A 17,951-nucleotide genomic window follows, 5' to 3' on the forward strand; every position below is an offset into this window, starting at 1 on the left:
AAATGAATCAGTATGTAACGGAAATGTATAGCCTGGTGTAGGACATCCCCAGAAAGTCCAAACCAACTCTACCTCATCCCTGCAGACCTGGTTAAAGTCATCATGTTACAATTGCTAAGTGTCATAGACTGTTGTGATGAGACCATCTCTACAGTGTGAGGTCTCCAAATCGAGGCAAAAGAAGGTCTTAATAGGGAAAGGATTTCTTATGGGAGGCCAGGGGTATGGTTGTCTCAAGGACAGTGCTCAAAAGGCCTTCCTCCGGCCATCAGTCTATAGACAAGTAGCTCACCTGCATTGAGACTGACCAAGAGCCAGGCTACTGACCACTCATCTAAGGTTTCCAACAGAATTACCGCTGTTATAGTTCCCAGTACTAATAGAACAGACAGTAACTTTTCTCCAAGCAGAGTGAGGGAGGAAGGAAGGGAGTGGGAATGAAGCAGACCTACCTGCAACTAACAACTTCATAAATTAGGGAAGTCTTAATCTAAACTGAATTTTTAGGATTTAATAGGACATTTTGCGTTGAAAAGATTACATCTATCTATGATAGATATCTATACTTTTATCAAAAACCTCCCTATTATTAAGGGTACAAAGCATGCTATACAAAAATATCTATAACATGATGGCTTTCATGTAAGTTTTTTTTTAAGGGGATATACATTTATACAAGTAAAACATAAAACTTTTATAGAAAGAATTAGAAGCAAGGCTGATGATTATAGAAAACAGCTGGAGGAAGGTCTGGAGAGAGGAGGGAGATTTTACTGTTATTTTGTTCATCGTGTCTGACATCTGTGACCATGTGCGTAGCGTTATTTTAGTTATTACTTTTGTTATTTAGTTATTCATTGGTGGTAACAGGCTTTATCTGGGCACTAAGGTGAAGTGTTCTATTTTTCTTTCATATTCTAAAATTTCCATATTAAACAAAATCCCTTACAAATGTGTCACTCAGCTTTCTTTTGCCATTAAAAAAGGCAAAAAGAAAGCAAAAAAAAAAAAGTAGCTGAGTTATTCAACTCATAAAAAGACTCTGGCCCAGAGTCTTGGAGGTTCCCACCCATGATTAGTTGAGCCCACTTCAAAGATTGATGTAGTAGGAAATAAGCAAGCAGCAGAACAAAACTATTCAAGTCATGCCAGGACAAAAGCAAACAAGAGGCAGGAACCCCTGCAATCTCCTGTAAGAGCATTGCCACTCCATGACCAAACACCGTGTATTAAGCCCCATCTCTTTTAAAATTCCACCACTACCAAATAAAAGATGAACAGGCTAGGTGCGTGTGGTTCACACTTGTAATTCTAGCTACCTAGAAGGCTAAGATATGAGTATTGCAGTTCAAAGTTATCCTAGGCAGTAAAGTCAGTGAGACTCATTACCTCCAATTAACCACCAAAAAGCCAGAAGTGGAGCTGCAGTTCAAGTGGTAGAGTACCAGCATTATGTAAAAAAAGCTAAAGGACAGAGTAACCAGGCCCTGAGTTCAAGCCCTGGTATGAGCACAAATAAGTAACCAAGATTTTTAACTCATAGGCCTTTGGGTTACAGTCTAAGACCTTACCTAGCATGTACTAGGTAATTGGTTAAATCCTCAGCATTAAATTTATTTATTTATTAATTTATTGGACACTCAGCTCTGTAACAAGAGCTAAGGATATAGCAGTCAACAACAGATTAAGGGGCTGGGAAGGTGGCTCAGTGGTAGAGTGCTTGCCTTGCATGCATGAGGCCCTGGGTTCGATTCCTTAGCACCACATACCATATAAGCAAAAAAGAAAAAAACCGGAAGTGGTGCTGTGGCTCAAGTGGTAGAGTGCTAGCCTTGAGCTGAAGAGCTGAGGGACAGTGCCCAGGTCCAGAGTTCAGGCCCCATGACCTGAACTTTTTGGGGGGGGCCCCAAAAAAAACAGATTTAAAAAGTAAATAAAAGATCACTATAAAACTGTATTCAAGTTAGGTATTACCCAAGCATCTGAAAGAGCTTGTCCAAGGTCACACAGGTAGCAAGCGTGTGCACAATGAACAAACCCTGGAAATACTATGCCAAGGTATTGCCTTCATCTTATACTCTATGCTGTCTTCTTGTCTCTGTATTAGAAGAAAGCAGGGTATTTCCCATTTTAAAGACAGGAAAATGGAAGTTAGAAAATGAAATAGTTTTTCCCAAAAGAATTGAGTCATTTTGTGACAGAATTAAACTAAAGCATTTGGAGAACAACATTAAGGGATAACAGTGGAAAAAACTTGGGGGACTGTGCACTCAGGGACAATCTGGACTAAAGAGTATGATGCCAGCCTGAGTTACAAAAACATACTGTCTCAAAAATAAAATTGTTAAAATATATAATATGATATGTATGTGTGATGTATATGTTGTCATCAGATAACAGTAAGCTAATGCTCTAGATGATATATTAAATATTAAAAGGTTCTATCTTTCTTTTATGGAAAATTATGAAAAAATAGAAGATAATAACTACTATCTATTGTCATTTTATCTGGAGATAAACTAACATATTTCTTAGTTTTTTTCTTTTACATAGAAAAATATATAGAAATATTTCATAATATTCAATGTACAGGTGAAAATGGAAGTAGGAAAATGAGGAGATGGGTGGAGTTGGAAGATAAGGGGGAGAATGATGAAAGAATGATCCCAATGCACTGAATTCACAGAATGTCTAATTAAAACCCCTTTGTACAATGACTTAAGGAAAATAATAATAATAAATCATTCAGAACTTCCATCTGCAGGTTCATAATGGGGAATGTGTAACCAGGACAAAAAAGAAAAGAGAAGAAGAAAAGAAATACTTCATTTAGATCCTACCACATATACAATTTCTAGTCCTAAGTGTCTTCCTTGGACAACAAAGCTATTTATAGTTACATATAACACTTCCTTTTATAGATATATATTCTTCTAAGGTGAGGAACTCAGGTAGTTTCTAACCTTCCTTCCCTTCCTTCCTGCCTTCCTTCCTTCCTTCCTTCCCTTTCTTCTTCCTTTCTTTTTTTTAAGCTGGAACTTGGGCTTGAACCCAAGACGTCTAAGTCACACTTGGCTTTTTCACTCAAGGCTGGCATTTTACCACTTAAGACATACCTCTGCTTCCAACATTTTTCTGGTTAACCAAAGATAAGACTTTCTCAAGTAGGGTACCTGTAATCCTAGTTATTCAGGAGGCTGAGATCTGAGGTTCAAAGCCAGCCCAGGCAGGAAAGACTGTGAGATACCTATCTGCAATTAACTTCTCAGAAAGTGCCAGAAGTAGCACTGTGGCTCAAGTGGTAGAGGGCTAGCCTTGAGCACAGAGAGGCTCAGGAACAGAGCCCAGACCCTGCATTCAAGCCATAGGACTGGCAAAAAAAAAATCACTTTTCAGAATTGTCTGCCAGGCTAGCTATGAACCTTGGTCCTCAGATCTCAGCCATTTGAGTAGCTAGGATTAGAGGCATTCACCTGGCATTTCTAATCTTTCTTAAGAATAATACATGGCCAAAATAATGCTTCTGCATGTAAGCCATTTCTGTATGTAGAATTACTACTTTCTCACTACCTTAAACACATATGGAAATAAAAAAAACAGTAGGTACGTTCTGTACTTGCGGTTGTATGAAATTCCTCATAGATTCCTTTAAATGTTCTTTAGGGGATATTATTTTTAATGATTTGGCAAAAAAAAATAGATAAATGTTCTTACTAAAAATTCCAAACATACAGAAGAGTGTGCTTTTTACCCATCCTCCAGCAGAAATTATTTTTGATTACTCTTATCTCTACCCCTACTTATGCCTCCTTCCCACTTTGCCAACCTGATTTTTGGGGGGAAAATATATATGTTTATATATTTTATACTTATATAAAGAAATATATATTTATAGTGTGTGTGTGTGTGTGTGTGTGTGTGTGTGTGTGTGTGTGTGTGTGTGAATGTAAGAATCTTAGAGTAGCTCACATTTTCCATCAAACTAATTTTTCTTTCTGGTGATGGGGCCTGAACTCTGGGCCTGGGCACCATCCCTCAGCTCTTCAGCTCAAGGCTAGTTTTCTACCACTTAAGCCACAGGACCACTTCCAGCATTTTCTGCTGATGTGGTACTGAGGAATCTAACCCAGGGCCTTATGCATGCAAGGCAAGCACTCTACCATTGAGCCACCTTCCCAGCCCCCATCAAACTATTTTGAAAAATCTTTTTTTTTTTTTTTTTTTTTTTTTTGTCGGTCATGGGGCGTGAACTCTGGGCCTGGGCACTGTCCCTCAGCTCTTCAGCTCAAGGAGAACGCTCTACCACTTGAGCTACAGCGCCACTTCCGGTTTTCTGGTGGTTTATTGGAGATAGGAGTCTCACGGTCTCTCCTGCCCGAGCTAGCTTTGAACCGCGATCCTCAGATCTCAGCCTTCTGAGTAGCTAGGATTACAGGCGTGAGCCTCCAGCGCCTGGCTTGAAAAATCATTTTTGATAATTTAATTAAAATGTATCCTTCATGGAAATTTTGCCAGATAATCATTTAATATTTTAGTTAAAGGATAATGTTAAATGCCAATACTTCAATCTTGCAACATGACACACTGAACAAAATACAACATAAAAAATTAGGCCCCAAATCATGGCCCCTTAGGATCAAGAACTGCTATAAGTGGGAATGTGGATTAGTGGTAGAGTGCTTGCCTAGCCTGCATGAAGCCTTGGGTTCGATTCCTCAGTACCACATTAACAGAAAAGGCTGTGGATCAAGTGGTATTGTACTAGCCTTGATCAAAAGAAGCTCAGGGACAGTACCCTGGCCCTAAGTTCAAGCCCTAGGACAAACAAAAAATAAAAAATAATTCCCATGCCTGGATAATATTTTGTTTTGAAAGAGCTCCTTGGCTTATTTGTTCTCATGCTGCACAGTGAGTTTGAGCACCTATTATTAAACACACACACTGGGCTGGAAGCAATTAGTGCATAAACAGTTACTTGCATCCCTTTCTCATGTGATATTGGTCAAGCTGAAACCCAGTTACCTGTAGTAGCCAGGCATGACAATATGGACGCCAGCACTGGCTTGACAGATAGGTGGTGAGTTCTTATCATCCATTTTGCGCACAGAATCTGTGAAAGGTCCTGTAGCATTGATAACACATTTGGCTCTCACATCGAATTCTTGCCCTGTGAAAGAAATCACCATCCATCACATTTCCCCATTTGTTTCTCTGAGTTCACTGAGTCTGTATTTTCCTAATATAGCCATTACCATAACCTAGGGTGACATGTATAGCATGCCACACTAAGTGACAAGAGCAGCTAGAGTTATTAGGAGCCAAACAAAAAGGCTCATTCCTAAGTAAGTTTACTAGAAGCAAGTCCAAATTAAAGGGGGGGGGGGGTAGAGGGGGAGAAGGCATGCCACTTTTTCACTATGGATTTCAGTCTATTTATAAAGCTCTCATGATCAAGGCCTCACACATAAAGGGGATGAGTAAATAAGTTTTCCTCGAAACTCAGAAACAGCATTGCTGGGGAAATGAGTTCCCAAGGCAGAACCAGTGGCATGTCTAAAACAACGTGATTTTGCAAGAGCCTGCCTGGCCATGAGACCAGAGTCAGAATGAAAACCTCACCCAAGTTAAAGGTGATTGACTTTAATGATGTGTAAAAGCACTGCTGGTGTCACCTAAGTAATGCTTTGAAATCTGGCACATTTATTTAATTTTATTAATCATATGTTTTTGCAGTGGAAATGGAATGCACTCATAAGCTGTGGGGATTTGGTGAGCATTTATTATTATCATTATTATTATTAACGCAAAGGAGGAAAATTGCCAAGTCTCAAAAGGGGAAATTTTCATGTTAAAACCAGTCATTGTTGACAATAAGGGATATAATTAATATGACTCTGAAAGTCTGGATTTCATGAAAGAAAATTGACAGAAAAATTATAATTCAGCAAGGCCAAGTACTCCAAGAGGCATCCCCCCTTCCTTCCCCCCAGACACGAGCATACCTGTGAGTACATCCTTGCACCGTGCTCCGCTCACACGCTCCTTGCCTGTTTGGGGGTCTGTCTTCTTGAGCAAGCGTACAACCTCCATGTAATTGGCTGTGGCAGCCCCGTACCTGGCAGCAGTGAGCGCAATGGCTAGGTTCATCCGTGCATCGTTGTGCTGTCCTGCAGCAGGGAAAAGCACCAGGGAGGGACAGGAGTCACCTCGAGCCACAGGCTGGTGGTACAGAAGGGTGTCACAACAGATATGTCACATCTGTCCCTGTCACCCAGAATATCTGTGATGGCTGGGCAGCTCTACAGGGCATGATTTGAAAATACATGGTCATTCTCACTCAGACATTTACCTGCCACAGCAGCAAGGGCATTTTGTGTACCAGAAAATAATGGCAAAATAATATATCCCCTTCAGATACAGAGCTAACATAATTATCTGAAAGTTAAAGAAGAAGTTAATTATTCTCTCCATGTGGGAACACATGTATATGTCAAGCTTTTCCTAATACAGAAAAACCATAAGCATGAAAGTGAAGCAATTCAAAACTTCAGAATATTTGACACCCCAACTGGTGTTGACGAACAATTTTCAAGAGTATGTGCTCAATCTAATATTCAAAACCAAGAGCCTAATCTTCCATGGAGAATCTCTCAGCATTCCATAAAAGGATTTTTTTTCTGGGTTTGAATTTTGATCAGGGCTTCTTCAAATGTAACATTTTTTAATTGCACATTAAAGGTACAAAATTAAGCAGGGCAAAATTTAATTACAGAACAATTCCTACCTGTATTGTTAAAGATTTATTGCTGAAAAATCCTAGTTAAACAAAACTAAGGGGGAGGAGAGAAGGGGGAAAAATGATTAATCACTTTAAAATACTGGCATCACTGGAGACTTTTTCTATTTATTATTGCCAGTGGAGTTAACGCTGACCAGGAAGAATTGCTCGACATTCCAGGGGCCAGGTTCTCTGTGCCCTGAATAATTAATTATCCAGGGCTCGATGTATTGAAGCAGAGTTCAGATTCCCACACACTGGGATCAGTTCTATCAAGATAATACTGATAAAGGGATGAATTTGTAATGGATATTGTTGTTGATTTATGTTGCCAGCATACCAAACATTTAGTATAAATGGTTTATGTAAAGTTTCTTCCTTGAGATTCAGTCTGTGCAGAGCTAGAAGGACTACACAAGTAATCTGTTCCAGCTAAAAGGGCAAAGTTATAAAGAGAGAATCGATGACTGAAGGTCCTGCCACCCCTCCCCACAAACATTTTCTAAAACTGCTGAACTAATTCCATCAGCCAAGAAATTCTCCCCTCAGATTCTGTGTACTTCCAAATGGGAAATGTATATATTAAACCTCAAGATGCAATATTTTATCACTGTTTTAGAATTATTTTACTCGGACATTTAGCATTTATTAATGAAAAATATATTATCCTGGATTTAATATAGCCAAAATTTTAATAAATGAAAAACAAGAGAAGGAACAAAGCAACTATGACAACAGTAGCCGATGAGGCGGAAGCTGGAAGAAAGGACATATAATTAATTCTATCAGTTTCAACTCAGCAAAACCTTAAAATTGCTTCAAATAATCATTTGGTACAACAGAAGTTGAAGGGATCCAACCTTTATTAAAATAGGGCTCTTATTTCAAGCCAGAATCCATTTCGCAATGTTACAATGCACACACTCCACAGAAATAAAAATTCCATTGTAGGAAAACATTCCACAGTAGTCATTCACCCAATACTTCTGGTGGATGTTAAGTGTGTTACACACTCACCAGCAGAGGCAAGCATTTGGCAGCACAAGAATTCCAACCATCACATAAGCTAGAGAAACTCATCCATTAGATGTGTTGATTTAAAAGATGTGATACAGCCAGGCACTGGTCTATAATCCTAACTACTCAGCATGTTGAGATCTGAGGATTATGGTTCAAAGCCAGCCAAGGCACAAAAGTCTGTGAAACTCTTAGCACAAATTAACCCCAGAAAACTGGAAGTGGCACTATGCCTCAAGTGGTAAAAGCTCAGGGACAGCACGTAGGCCCTGAGTTCAATCTCAAGACTGGCACCAAAAGAGGGAGAGGAGGAGGAGGTGGTGGTGGTGATGGTGGAGGAGGAGGAGGAGGAGGAGGAGAAGGAGGAGGAGGAGGAGGAGGAGGTATAAAAAATGTGTAAAAAATGTGTAAAAAAAATTAAATCCAAGATAATCACTGTTCCAAGGAACAGTTACTAAATGACAAATTCTTCTATAAAGTGATGTATCTATCACACAATCCTGTGACCCTAAGCCAGTTTTGGGAATATAAAATTTTCTTTTAGTAAAGTCTAATTACAGCAACAATACATAGAATACACATAGCCTACATTGAAGGATAGCGTCATATATAAACTTGCATTGCTTCCATTCTAAGGAATGGATCCCTAATTAGTTTCTGAATCCCAATACAATTTAAGAAAAAGGTCAACCATACTCGAAGACATGAGGCACAAACTCATTATACTGGTTCCTATTTATCCATATCTACCCCCAGGAGCCAGCAGCATAGCACCTGCTCTGGCTTGAGTCAGGAATATCACTTACTGGAAGAAACCCTTCAGGAATGATTCTTCTCTGTCACAATTCTTCTACTCCTATTATTATTACTAAGATTGCCAAACAATTTGCAGATCTCTGAATGTTCAAATCATTTCCTACCTTCTTGCTTTTGGTCCCATTTATTCTTATTCTTCTGGTTGGCTTCCAATCTGGAGGCTTTAGGAAAATATTGCTCATCTATAATAATCTGCATCAACTGTCTCCCCAAAAAGTTTTTTCTGATATGTGTCCTGTCTTCTCTAAAGCAAAATTGTTCACTCCATCTCCTAGGTCAGCATTCTGCCTTAGATATACCTCTTTCTAGTCTTGCTAATCTAAATTCACCCAGGCTTCCATCTACTTACAAAAATACTGTATCAGTCATGAGTTGAGCAGTGTGAACTGTGAAGGGAATGTAATGTAACTTACTGGACCTTATTGGCCTACTGTAACTTACTCTCCCACTGTAAATACTGTAGGAGGGTTTACTTGTTCATACTTGTTTTTATTTTTTCTCCTTCTCTCATTAGCAACAGGCAGAAAATAGGTATCCAGTTAATACTGACATAAGCCATACTCCATTCAGCATATTATATAAAGAAGCAATTAAAATCTCATCTCTGAAATACCTTGTTACTTTGCTAAAAAAAAATTTCAATCAGAAGCATGTTGGTGGTTAGACATTGAGGAAAATCCCAGAAATGTGTACAATCTAAACATAACCCCAAACCAGCCCTTCTATTTATGCTCAATAGTGGGAAGAGATAGAGAAATTGTTCTGAATGATTCCCTCAGCTCTGTCCCTTGCTCTGCAAGAGCATATATAGTTATTATTAGCTCTAAATAATTGAGGACCAAGCCTGGCACTGGTGGCTCATGTCTGCAATCCTAACTACTCAGGAGGCTGAGATCTGAGGATTGCGGTTTGAAGTTTGCTGAGGAAGAAAGTCTGTGAGACTCTTATGTCTAATTAACCACTCAAAAACCCTATGTGGCCCTTTTGCTCAAATGGTGGAGCACTAGCCTTGAGCATGATGAGGCTCAGGGACAAGGCCCAGGCCCTGATTTCAAGCACCACAATCAATAAAAAATAAGAACAAAAACACAAAAACTGAGGATCAAATAACTTCTCCGAGCCCAGGAGGTCCTTACATTTCCACCCATTCACCTCCATCGATTTGCCAGTTTGGAATAGAGGGCAAATCTTCTGTTCCTCTTCTATTCACATTAAAAAAAATAAATAAATAAAATAAAATAAACCACCTTGCCCTTTACCCTGAGATACCCAGATGCCTGCAGTGCACACTTCCTGGTGTATATTCCTAACTACATCTCTACAACCCCCTTGCCTGACATTTTGAAAGGTATCTCTATGCCTCCTGTAATTTTTTTTCCTTTTTTTTTTCTGGAAAGTTTCTGACAACACTGCATGTCATTGGAATGTGATACAATCATCCTAAATCACCCAATTGATCTGCTGCTGAAGTTGAGATTTTTCAAATCTGTTTCCTTACAGCCCAGCAGCATTATCTTGTGTTTCACTGATGAGTGAGTAGCTTTACCTTGGCACTTACACAAGGACCCAGACGGCAACTGGGAAAATCTGTTTCCTGCTATGTTCGCGTTTGCACTTGAAATCTTACATATGTGCACATACTGAGCTTACAGATCTGAGGAGAGGAAGCACATAAGAGGTGGAACTATAACTGTTTTCTCTTGTTTAGAAAAACAAAACATGAAATCTACCCACTAAAAAGAATAAGGGTTATTGGTGGTGGAGATTTTGTCTTCACCCTCGATGGCCTCACACAAAGAAGTACCAGAGGTATTTTAAGTCAAATATGCAAACTTATGCATAATTTAGGGTGTAGCCATCTAAAAGATAAATTTTATATATAAATATTTTGGAGATAAAGCAATATTGCTTTTTATGGCAATGGAGATAATGTGCAAATAGCTGGGGGAATCACTGAATGTGTAAAGCCCATAAAGAATGAGTAATATGAAAAAGAAACAACAGGTAATACATTAGCAAGCGATATCCTGGTCCTTCAGGAAAATGAAGAACTATGAAATTCTACAAACAATGTTCCTTTTAATGTAATATACTTGTGTGTGTGTGTGTGTGTGTGTGTGTGAGAGAGAGAGAGAGAGAGAGAGAGTAGCAGTAGTAGTAATAGTAGTAGTAGTAGTAGTAGTATACTGGTATTGGTGCTTGAACTTGGGGTCTTGGTGCTGTACCTTAGTTTTATTGCTCAAGACTAGTGCATAACCACAGTTCCACTTCAGCTTTTTGGTAGTTAACTGGAGGAAAGAGTCTTAAGGATTTTTCTGCCTGATCAAACTTCAAACTTTGATCTTCAGATCTCAGCCTTCTGAGTAGCTAGAATTACAAATGTGAGCCAAAGATGCCAATCTTAATACACATACTTTTAAATTGTCCTACACAGACATACACACACACACACACACACACACACAGACACACACACACACACACACACACACACACACACACACCTTCCCAGTGGTATAGAGCATCTAATTGTTAGAGGAAAAAGAGAAAAGATACTTCATTAAAATAACACCTGCCCATAATTCATCACCAATACAAACTGCCACTTTACAACATTGAGAATATTGCCTCTAACTCCTTCTGCCCTGACCTGAGTCTTGTACAATCACTTAGACTACTTCTAGCAAGGGGAGATGCTTGCAAAAAAAAAAAAAAAAAATTTCTCCCTGAAGCTTTAACCCCGTTTCTAACAAGCTCCACAAAGAAAGCTTCATTGTCTCAGAGTGTCACAATGACCTCTGGCAGCTTTCCCTCAGCAGACTGGCACAGGTAATTCAAAGGCTAATCTATGAAGCTCAAGCTAATTTAACATAACCATTACATTTAAAATTTCCCTCTCTGGTAGAAGCAGAACAAAATAGGTGTGTCAGAGGATTATTGAGTTCTGCTTTAGGTGCCTAGAGTAGGCTTAAGAAAGGAAAGCTCGGGGACAGCATGTCATTTCCAAAAGGAAATCGTTTATAAAAGCACTTATTGTGTTAGGATGGGTGAGGTTCAGGGAGCACCAGAGGCAATGAAGACAGAACAGACCTTACAAGGTACAGGGCAGAGTGGATCTAGGTTTGGAATAGCCCAGTTGCAACTTTTGAGTGTGTCACTAATCTGTAAGAGTTATCTTTTCCTTTCAATATTTCCCCCATTTCTGGTTTCTCTGCCTTTATCTCACTATGTCTAAAAGAGATAGGATATTCATAACTACTGAAAGACAAGTGCTTTGTGATGGAAATGAGAGGAAAAATCAGAAATCATTCTCTTTCACTGAATCTAAAAGTATAATTACCTTTTTATTTGATTAACTTTATGGGCTATATAGTATATTACAAGTATTCCTCTAATTCTTCTCCCCTTCTTGGAACAATATCCTTTGTCATCAGCTTTCTACTTAGGTCTGGACTCCACTATGGGTAGTCGATTGATCAATGGAATTTGAGTAAATGTGGTCAAAACACAGCCTCAAAAGCATGCTATGGTGTTTATTCTTGTGCTCCTGACCTCTGCCTTTGCCAGTTCCAAGAAACAGATATTCCCTGGGTTAGCTAGTATAAGAAGGATGAAAAACATGCAATGACTCACCCTAGTCATTCCAGTTACGGTAATCATCTATCAGCTTACAGTCAGGCAACTATTACTACTACTACTTAAGAGTACAGTTCAGCACTTCTACTTCAGCAGAGGACCATGTAGCCAACCCAAGATAAGATCAGAAGAGCCTTACATACCACCATTTTAGGGCATGAATAATACAGCCAAAGCAATTAGAGCAAATCTCCACTAACCTTACAGCTCCATTCATTTGAAATTGCATGTAAAACTTACATAAAAGAACAAATACCAGCAATATTACTACAGTATTAGTACAACCCCAATGTGTCAAGTAGTACCTGCAAAGTGCTTTTATTCTTTCATTTATAAATATACACATATGTGTGTATGTACATGTATATGTATGTATGTATGCATGCATTTTATGTGTGTGTGTGCTTGTGAATAATATGTGTGTATTCACCTATATTTATCAGGAACTAAGATTTTTAAAAAATCTTCCTAGGTTTAAGAATATTTTAAAAGAAAATATCTTCTAGATAGACTGGTGAAACCCAAAACAAAAGCATAATATTCCAAGTTTATGAATTACAGTGATTTGCTGTCACCTACCCATACTATAGTTCTCAGGAAGGGACACTTGTTAGCAGTGCGCATGTAATCATTTTTATTATTAAATACAAAGGTACAATTAAAATGCAGGCACAGGATGTGACCTGCTTTGTAATTCTGCCCGGCCTTTTCCTTCACAATATCCTTTTCATTATCGTGGGCCTTTTGTTCCTTCGTGTTTCTTTTGTCTTATCCTAAGCTATTTACAATCTGAATAATTAGCAATCAGGGTGGATCTGTGGTCTTTGGCCCCGCATAAACGAAACATTGTCAAATACCTTAACATGACATGCTGAAGTACATAAAGTTTCTATACCCTCAGGACTTTTCTTTCTTGAAAAAGTTTTAAATGAATCTAATGAGTGAGTTTTGTACTTCTCAGACACTTAGGAATCTAACTAGAGTTGAACAAAAATGAAACCACATTTAAACTGCAAACAACAGAATGCTCTGGGTATTCATTAGCTATTTCTGTACCAAAAAAAAAAAAAATGTTCTATACATTAGTTTACAATGAAGACTCCCTTTGCCTACTCCAGGACAATCAATTCTCTTTCTAGCACAAGCCCAAAGTAGTTTTGCTTTTTGTATCCTGGGGAGGGAGGAGAGGAGATACTTTTTAGGAGAAAAAAGATTGGAAAGTGGGAAATGTGGCAAAAATTAATTAAGTGAAGTTGGAAAGTTAGAAAGCAAGACACGCCAGAGACTCTTTGACAGACTATACAATGATATGACCTAAACCCTAGGTAAGTTTCCTTGCTTGCTTGTGAAATGGGCTAAATTCATTGGCAATCTTTCCTGGAATGCCTATCTTTGATGGCAAAGATCTCTTGTTACTGAGCTACAGTCTAGACAGTGCAGCATCTTAACACAAGAAAATTCACCTAAAGATTCTTCAGATTCATTGCTTTTGGAAATGCTTCTTGAATATCTACTCATTATCAAACACTGAACTACTATTTGTGGTCGAAATGGAAAAAAGGTCTAATGGATGATGCTTCCCCAGGACACAAAGATAGGAGAGCAAGTTAACCACTTATCTTGGAAAATTCACATAATCCATGCTCTTCCTAGCCAATTCCTTTTTCTTCTCTCTGCAGTTTTCTTAAAATATCATAAACTTCAATGCTCCAGACATACTTTCTTTTCTCTCTTAAGGCATAGCAAAATGTGCAACGCTTCTCTCACAGAGAATGTGTACTTAAGGCCAAGTCCCATCAAAATTAAGGTTCTGTAACCTCGTCTACACTAGGGAAATGACAATGAAATTTACACAGAGTTATGACAAGAAGTCAGATGGAAAGTATATACCTACAAATATAGTATTATTTTATCTTTATTATTAAAAATACTTAAAGCCAAGACTTCCTTATACCTTAAAAATAACATTTATTGAATACTTTAAAAATACAAGAAAACCAAAATATTCCTCAACATTTTCCAGTTTCAGAGGTGTTTCTTTGTTTAGCAATCGGAGAAAACCTTCCCTGAAACATACAAGTACTCATCTCTAATCTTTGCACTGTCTTTATGCTTCTTCTTTCTCTTCCTCTCTTCAATTTTTGCCACTAGCAAACAAAACACTTTGTATTTGTCACAAGAGTAACAAGACAAGTGAACAGTTTTCCGTCCAGAGGAATAAAATGTTGACAGGAAAGTTGATGGTTACAACATATTAAAATAACTCTTAATCTAGGGGATTTCATTTTCCCAAAAACTAGGTTTTCAACAAAGGAAATCAACACTAGGAATTAATGTGGTATCTTGGGAAAAGTTACAAAACTGGAGTCCTGGTTCCTTAAACAGCCACTAACAGGTATGCTTTTGCAGCAGATACCTGTCTGGTGGTGTTCTGTTTCAGTATGGGTTGGAACCTAGTATCTACCCTTAACTCTTGTAGGATAGCCCTTCTCCCCAAGAGGAAAGTGTAAGACAAAAGTAGGCTCTAATCTTGCTCCTCAATCATATCTCTTCTCTCACCAAGAGACAGTGACCCAAAGAACCTCCCATCTGGGAAAGGAGGCAGTTTCACTGTCCCCCTTGTAAGGGTTGTGGTGACAGAGATGTCAGCAGCCTTGGCAGAGCAAGATATGACATGTGGGAATCAGCAATGAAGCCCATGGTGTGCTGGTTCTGGAGAGGATTGTGTTCCTGTGACTGAAAATCATCTTGGCTCCTCTTTTTTCAAGCTAGTTTTTCTGTTTCCCAGCATGTCTTCTGCTACTCAAAAGGAATTCCTTTTTTCAGGGGGTAGAGACAATATCTCAAGTGGTAGACCAGAGAACACTGCCTAGCAAGCATCAGACCTTGAGTTCAAAGCCAGAGAGCAACACACACGCACACACCCAAAATGTTAAGACAGGTTTTTCATCATCCTTATGCTGCTGTTTGTACTAATGACTAAAGTTCTAAATAATATGTATGTCTCTGTCCTATGGCTCCAGCCACAAGGTAGACTCTGATCATTTCTCTGGTTATCATCCAGTTCTAATACTCCAAACTGCAATAAGGCCTCAAATAAACCAACTGAAAATTCAATCTAATTATATAGCAAGTTCCCCAAAAGACTTTTGATGAAACTAAGCCATTTTTCATGAAAGGACCAGTAAAAGAAAGTGAATCCTTTCACATACACAGACATACACTTTGCGCCCTCTTCGCCTCATTTGTGTGTGAGCGCATGCACACAACTTTTTCCAGAAATGCTGGAATGTCTCAACCTGCCCCAAGGGCTGTTCCGAGTGTGAGCTACATAATAAACACATAGAGCTCTGTGCCGGGAACCAGCTGGGGAATTCTGACTGGAAACTGCCTTTTGAGAGCCTTTATCTGTTGTGTAGTGAGCCCCCAAAGCATATCAGAGTTCTCTCACTTTAATCACACGAAGATCTTGTACCTTATCAAATCATTATCAAATCAATCTGACCAGAGCCCAGAGTCCAGATTGTGTAAGACCCAGTCCTGAAGAGCCAGGGAAACTCTTTCCTCCTGCCACTGACACAGCTTAGGTTCTGAGCACATTCCTTTCCTGAGTCCATTTCTTCGCGTCTACAATAGGGAATTATCTGTTACTCACCCATCCACTAAAGCCACAAAACGACCAGATTGGCACAAATGTAAAAACTTTACAAGAATGAAGCTATAAAAGCTAGCCAAGATTGCCTTCTACTAAATTGACCCTTCTTTTGCTTGAGATAGTTCTTTAAGTGTTAGGATCAAAAACATTCCTCATTTGTCAGAATAACTATCAGCAACAGATTCAATGTTTAACTGGAAGAAATGGATAGTCAGAATTTAATTCTCTTTTAAACTATAAACACAAATTGATTAGACTTACTTGACAAATTCACAGGTATTTTTTTCAATTCTACAGTAAGAATTTCCAGTTGCATATGCTCTACTCCACAGTTGACTCAACAAAATCCTGACTTAACTTGATTATTCAAATAGGTTTGCCCTACTACATATTTTTAATAGCAATTTGAGTCATTGGGTTTACAAGGAAATTTCACTTCTCAAAAGAATAAATAAAGGCCAGAAACCTGGTTCTACCCACTACCACGACCTCCAGAAACTTATCTCTAAGCAAAGGCAGCAATGCCTGAAATAAAAAGATGTTATACAAAATTTTTGTCTAAAGTAATTGGTTTATAATAATAGCTGTGAGTTGTGCTAATGGCGCTACAACCTGATCACAAGGAGAGACGTGACAGAAGATATTCTGAACCTTTAAGATCAAAGTCTTAGGGGAAAATGTCATGAGAATCAATTTAATTTCATCATGTTCTAATAGCTAGTAGAATATCTGATTTATCTTCCAGATAAAATGACATCAAAGAGAAGGATGTCTACAATACTGTTAACAAGGAAAGTATGTAAATATTCCAGCCATATGTATCACATAATACATTGGATGCTACCACCATATTTTGAAAGCTAATAAATGTGTTGAGGTAAAACATGTAAACATGTGAAACAGAACTTCCCCTTTGGGGAAAATGCGAGGGGAGAAAATACTATCGATATAATCAATACTCCCCAGTACTTGAGAAAGACATTCTAGACAGCTAGAGGGGAATCTGTACTCAATAAATATGTATGAGCTTACAAAAGAAATGTTTCAATAAATAAGCTCTAGACTCACTTCTGATAAACTATTACATATGTTACAATAAAACAGTACTATAAATAGCTCTTGCTTGGCAAGGTGGTGAACACCTGTAATCCCAGCACTCAGGAGGATAAGACAGAAGGATTTTGAGTTCTGGCCTGGGTTACACAGCTAGACTCTGTCTCAAAACAATATGCATAACTCCCTCCTCATTGGACACACGTAAAAGGCTTCATAACTTTCTCTTGGGGCTGGGAAAGTGGCTAAGTGGTAGAGTGCTTGCCTTACATGCATGAGGCCCTGGGTTTGATTCCATAAACAGAAAAAACTGGAAGTGGTGCTGTGGCCCAAGTGGTAGAGCGCTAGCCTTGAGCTGAAAAGCTGAGGCACAATGCCCAGGCTCAGAGTTCAGGCCCCACAACTGAGGAAAAAATAAAAAAAAATTTAAAAATAAAAACCTTTCTCTTCAAGCTCCAAAATTCTAACAGGGTAATATGCAACAATTAACCATATCATCCCACAACTCACAAGGTCTTCCTGGAAATGCTGGTTTTTTGTCAAAGACAAATCTTATTAGGTTCTGAGACAGTCACGTTGTCCTGGCTCTGTTGTGATTACTGGCAGGCTTCAACTTGCAGGCTCAGCCCCAGGCAATTCCTGCATCAATCCTGACAGCACTTGGCAGTATCTGAGGAACCCAATTCCACCTCAAACTCTTATAGTCCCATAAACTATTGTAGGCCTGTTGGACTTCCCTAGCTCAACAAGAGAAGCTGCAGTCCCCTCCCCCACCATACATAAACATAAGGCTCCTTACAGGTACTCTGTTCCTCTAGATCATTACTCTGCCTCCATTTTGGCTGGCTTGCCCAGAGCTCTGACATTTTTCCTAGCCTCACCCAAGGATTAACCTCTCTCCATTTCAAAGATTGTCTCATAGCCTCCAAAACCTTCCTCCTCCAAAAGAAACTCTAAAGTACTATCATGAACTTGACTCCATATGTACATCACTAA

The 17,951-nt window shown here is 38.8% G+C and overlaps 1 protein-coding gene across 5 annotated transcripts in view; it reads right to left on the bottom strand.

Moving 5' to 3' along the window:
- Nucleotides 1–17,951, bottom strand: part of Gpd2 (glycerol-3-phosphate dehydrogenase 2) — a 161,120-nt gene that overhangs the window by 40,146 nt on the left and 103,023 nt on the right. For all 5 annotated transcript variants that reach the window (XM_070022938.1, XM_070022929.1, XM_070022954.1 and 2 more), the window contains 2 exons: nucleotides 6,003–6,167; nucleotides 5,023–5,167 (listed from right to left, as the gene is read on the bottom strand). In XM_070022938.1, the coding sequence (XP_069879039.1) occupies nucleotides 5,023–5,167; nucleotides 6,003–6,167 (310 nt within the window). The remainder of the gene's footprint in view (nucleotides 1–5,022; nucleotides 5,168–6,002; nucleotides 6,168–17,951) is intronic.

The sequence above is a fragment of the Dipodomys merriami genome, unplaced genomic scaffold, assembly GCF_024711535.1.
Source record: "Dipodomys merriami isolate MVZ:Mamm:240054 unplaced genomic scaffold, mDipMer1.0.p SCAF_1, whole genome shotgun sequence".
NCBI classification, from domain to species: Eukaryota; Metazoa; Chordata; class Mammalia; order Rodentia; family Heteromyidae; genus Dipodomys; species Dipodomys merriami.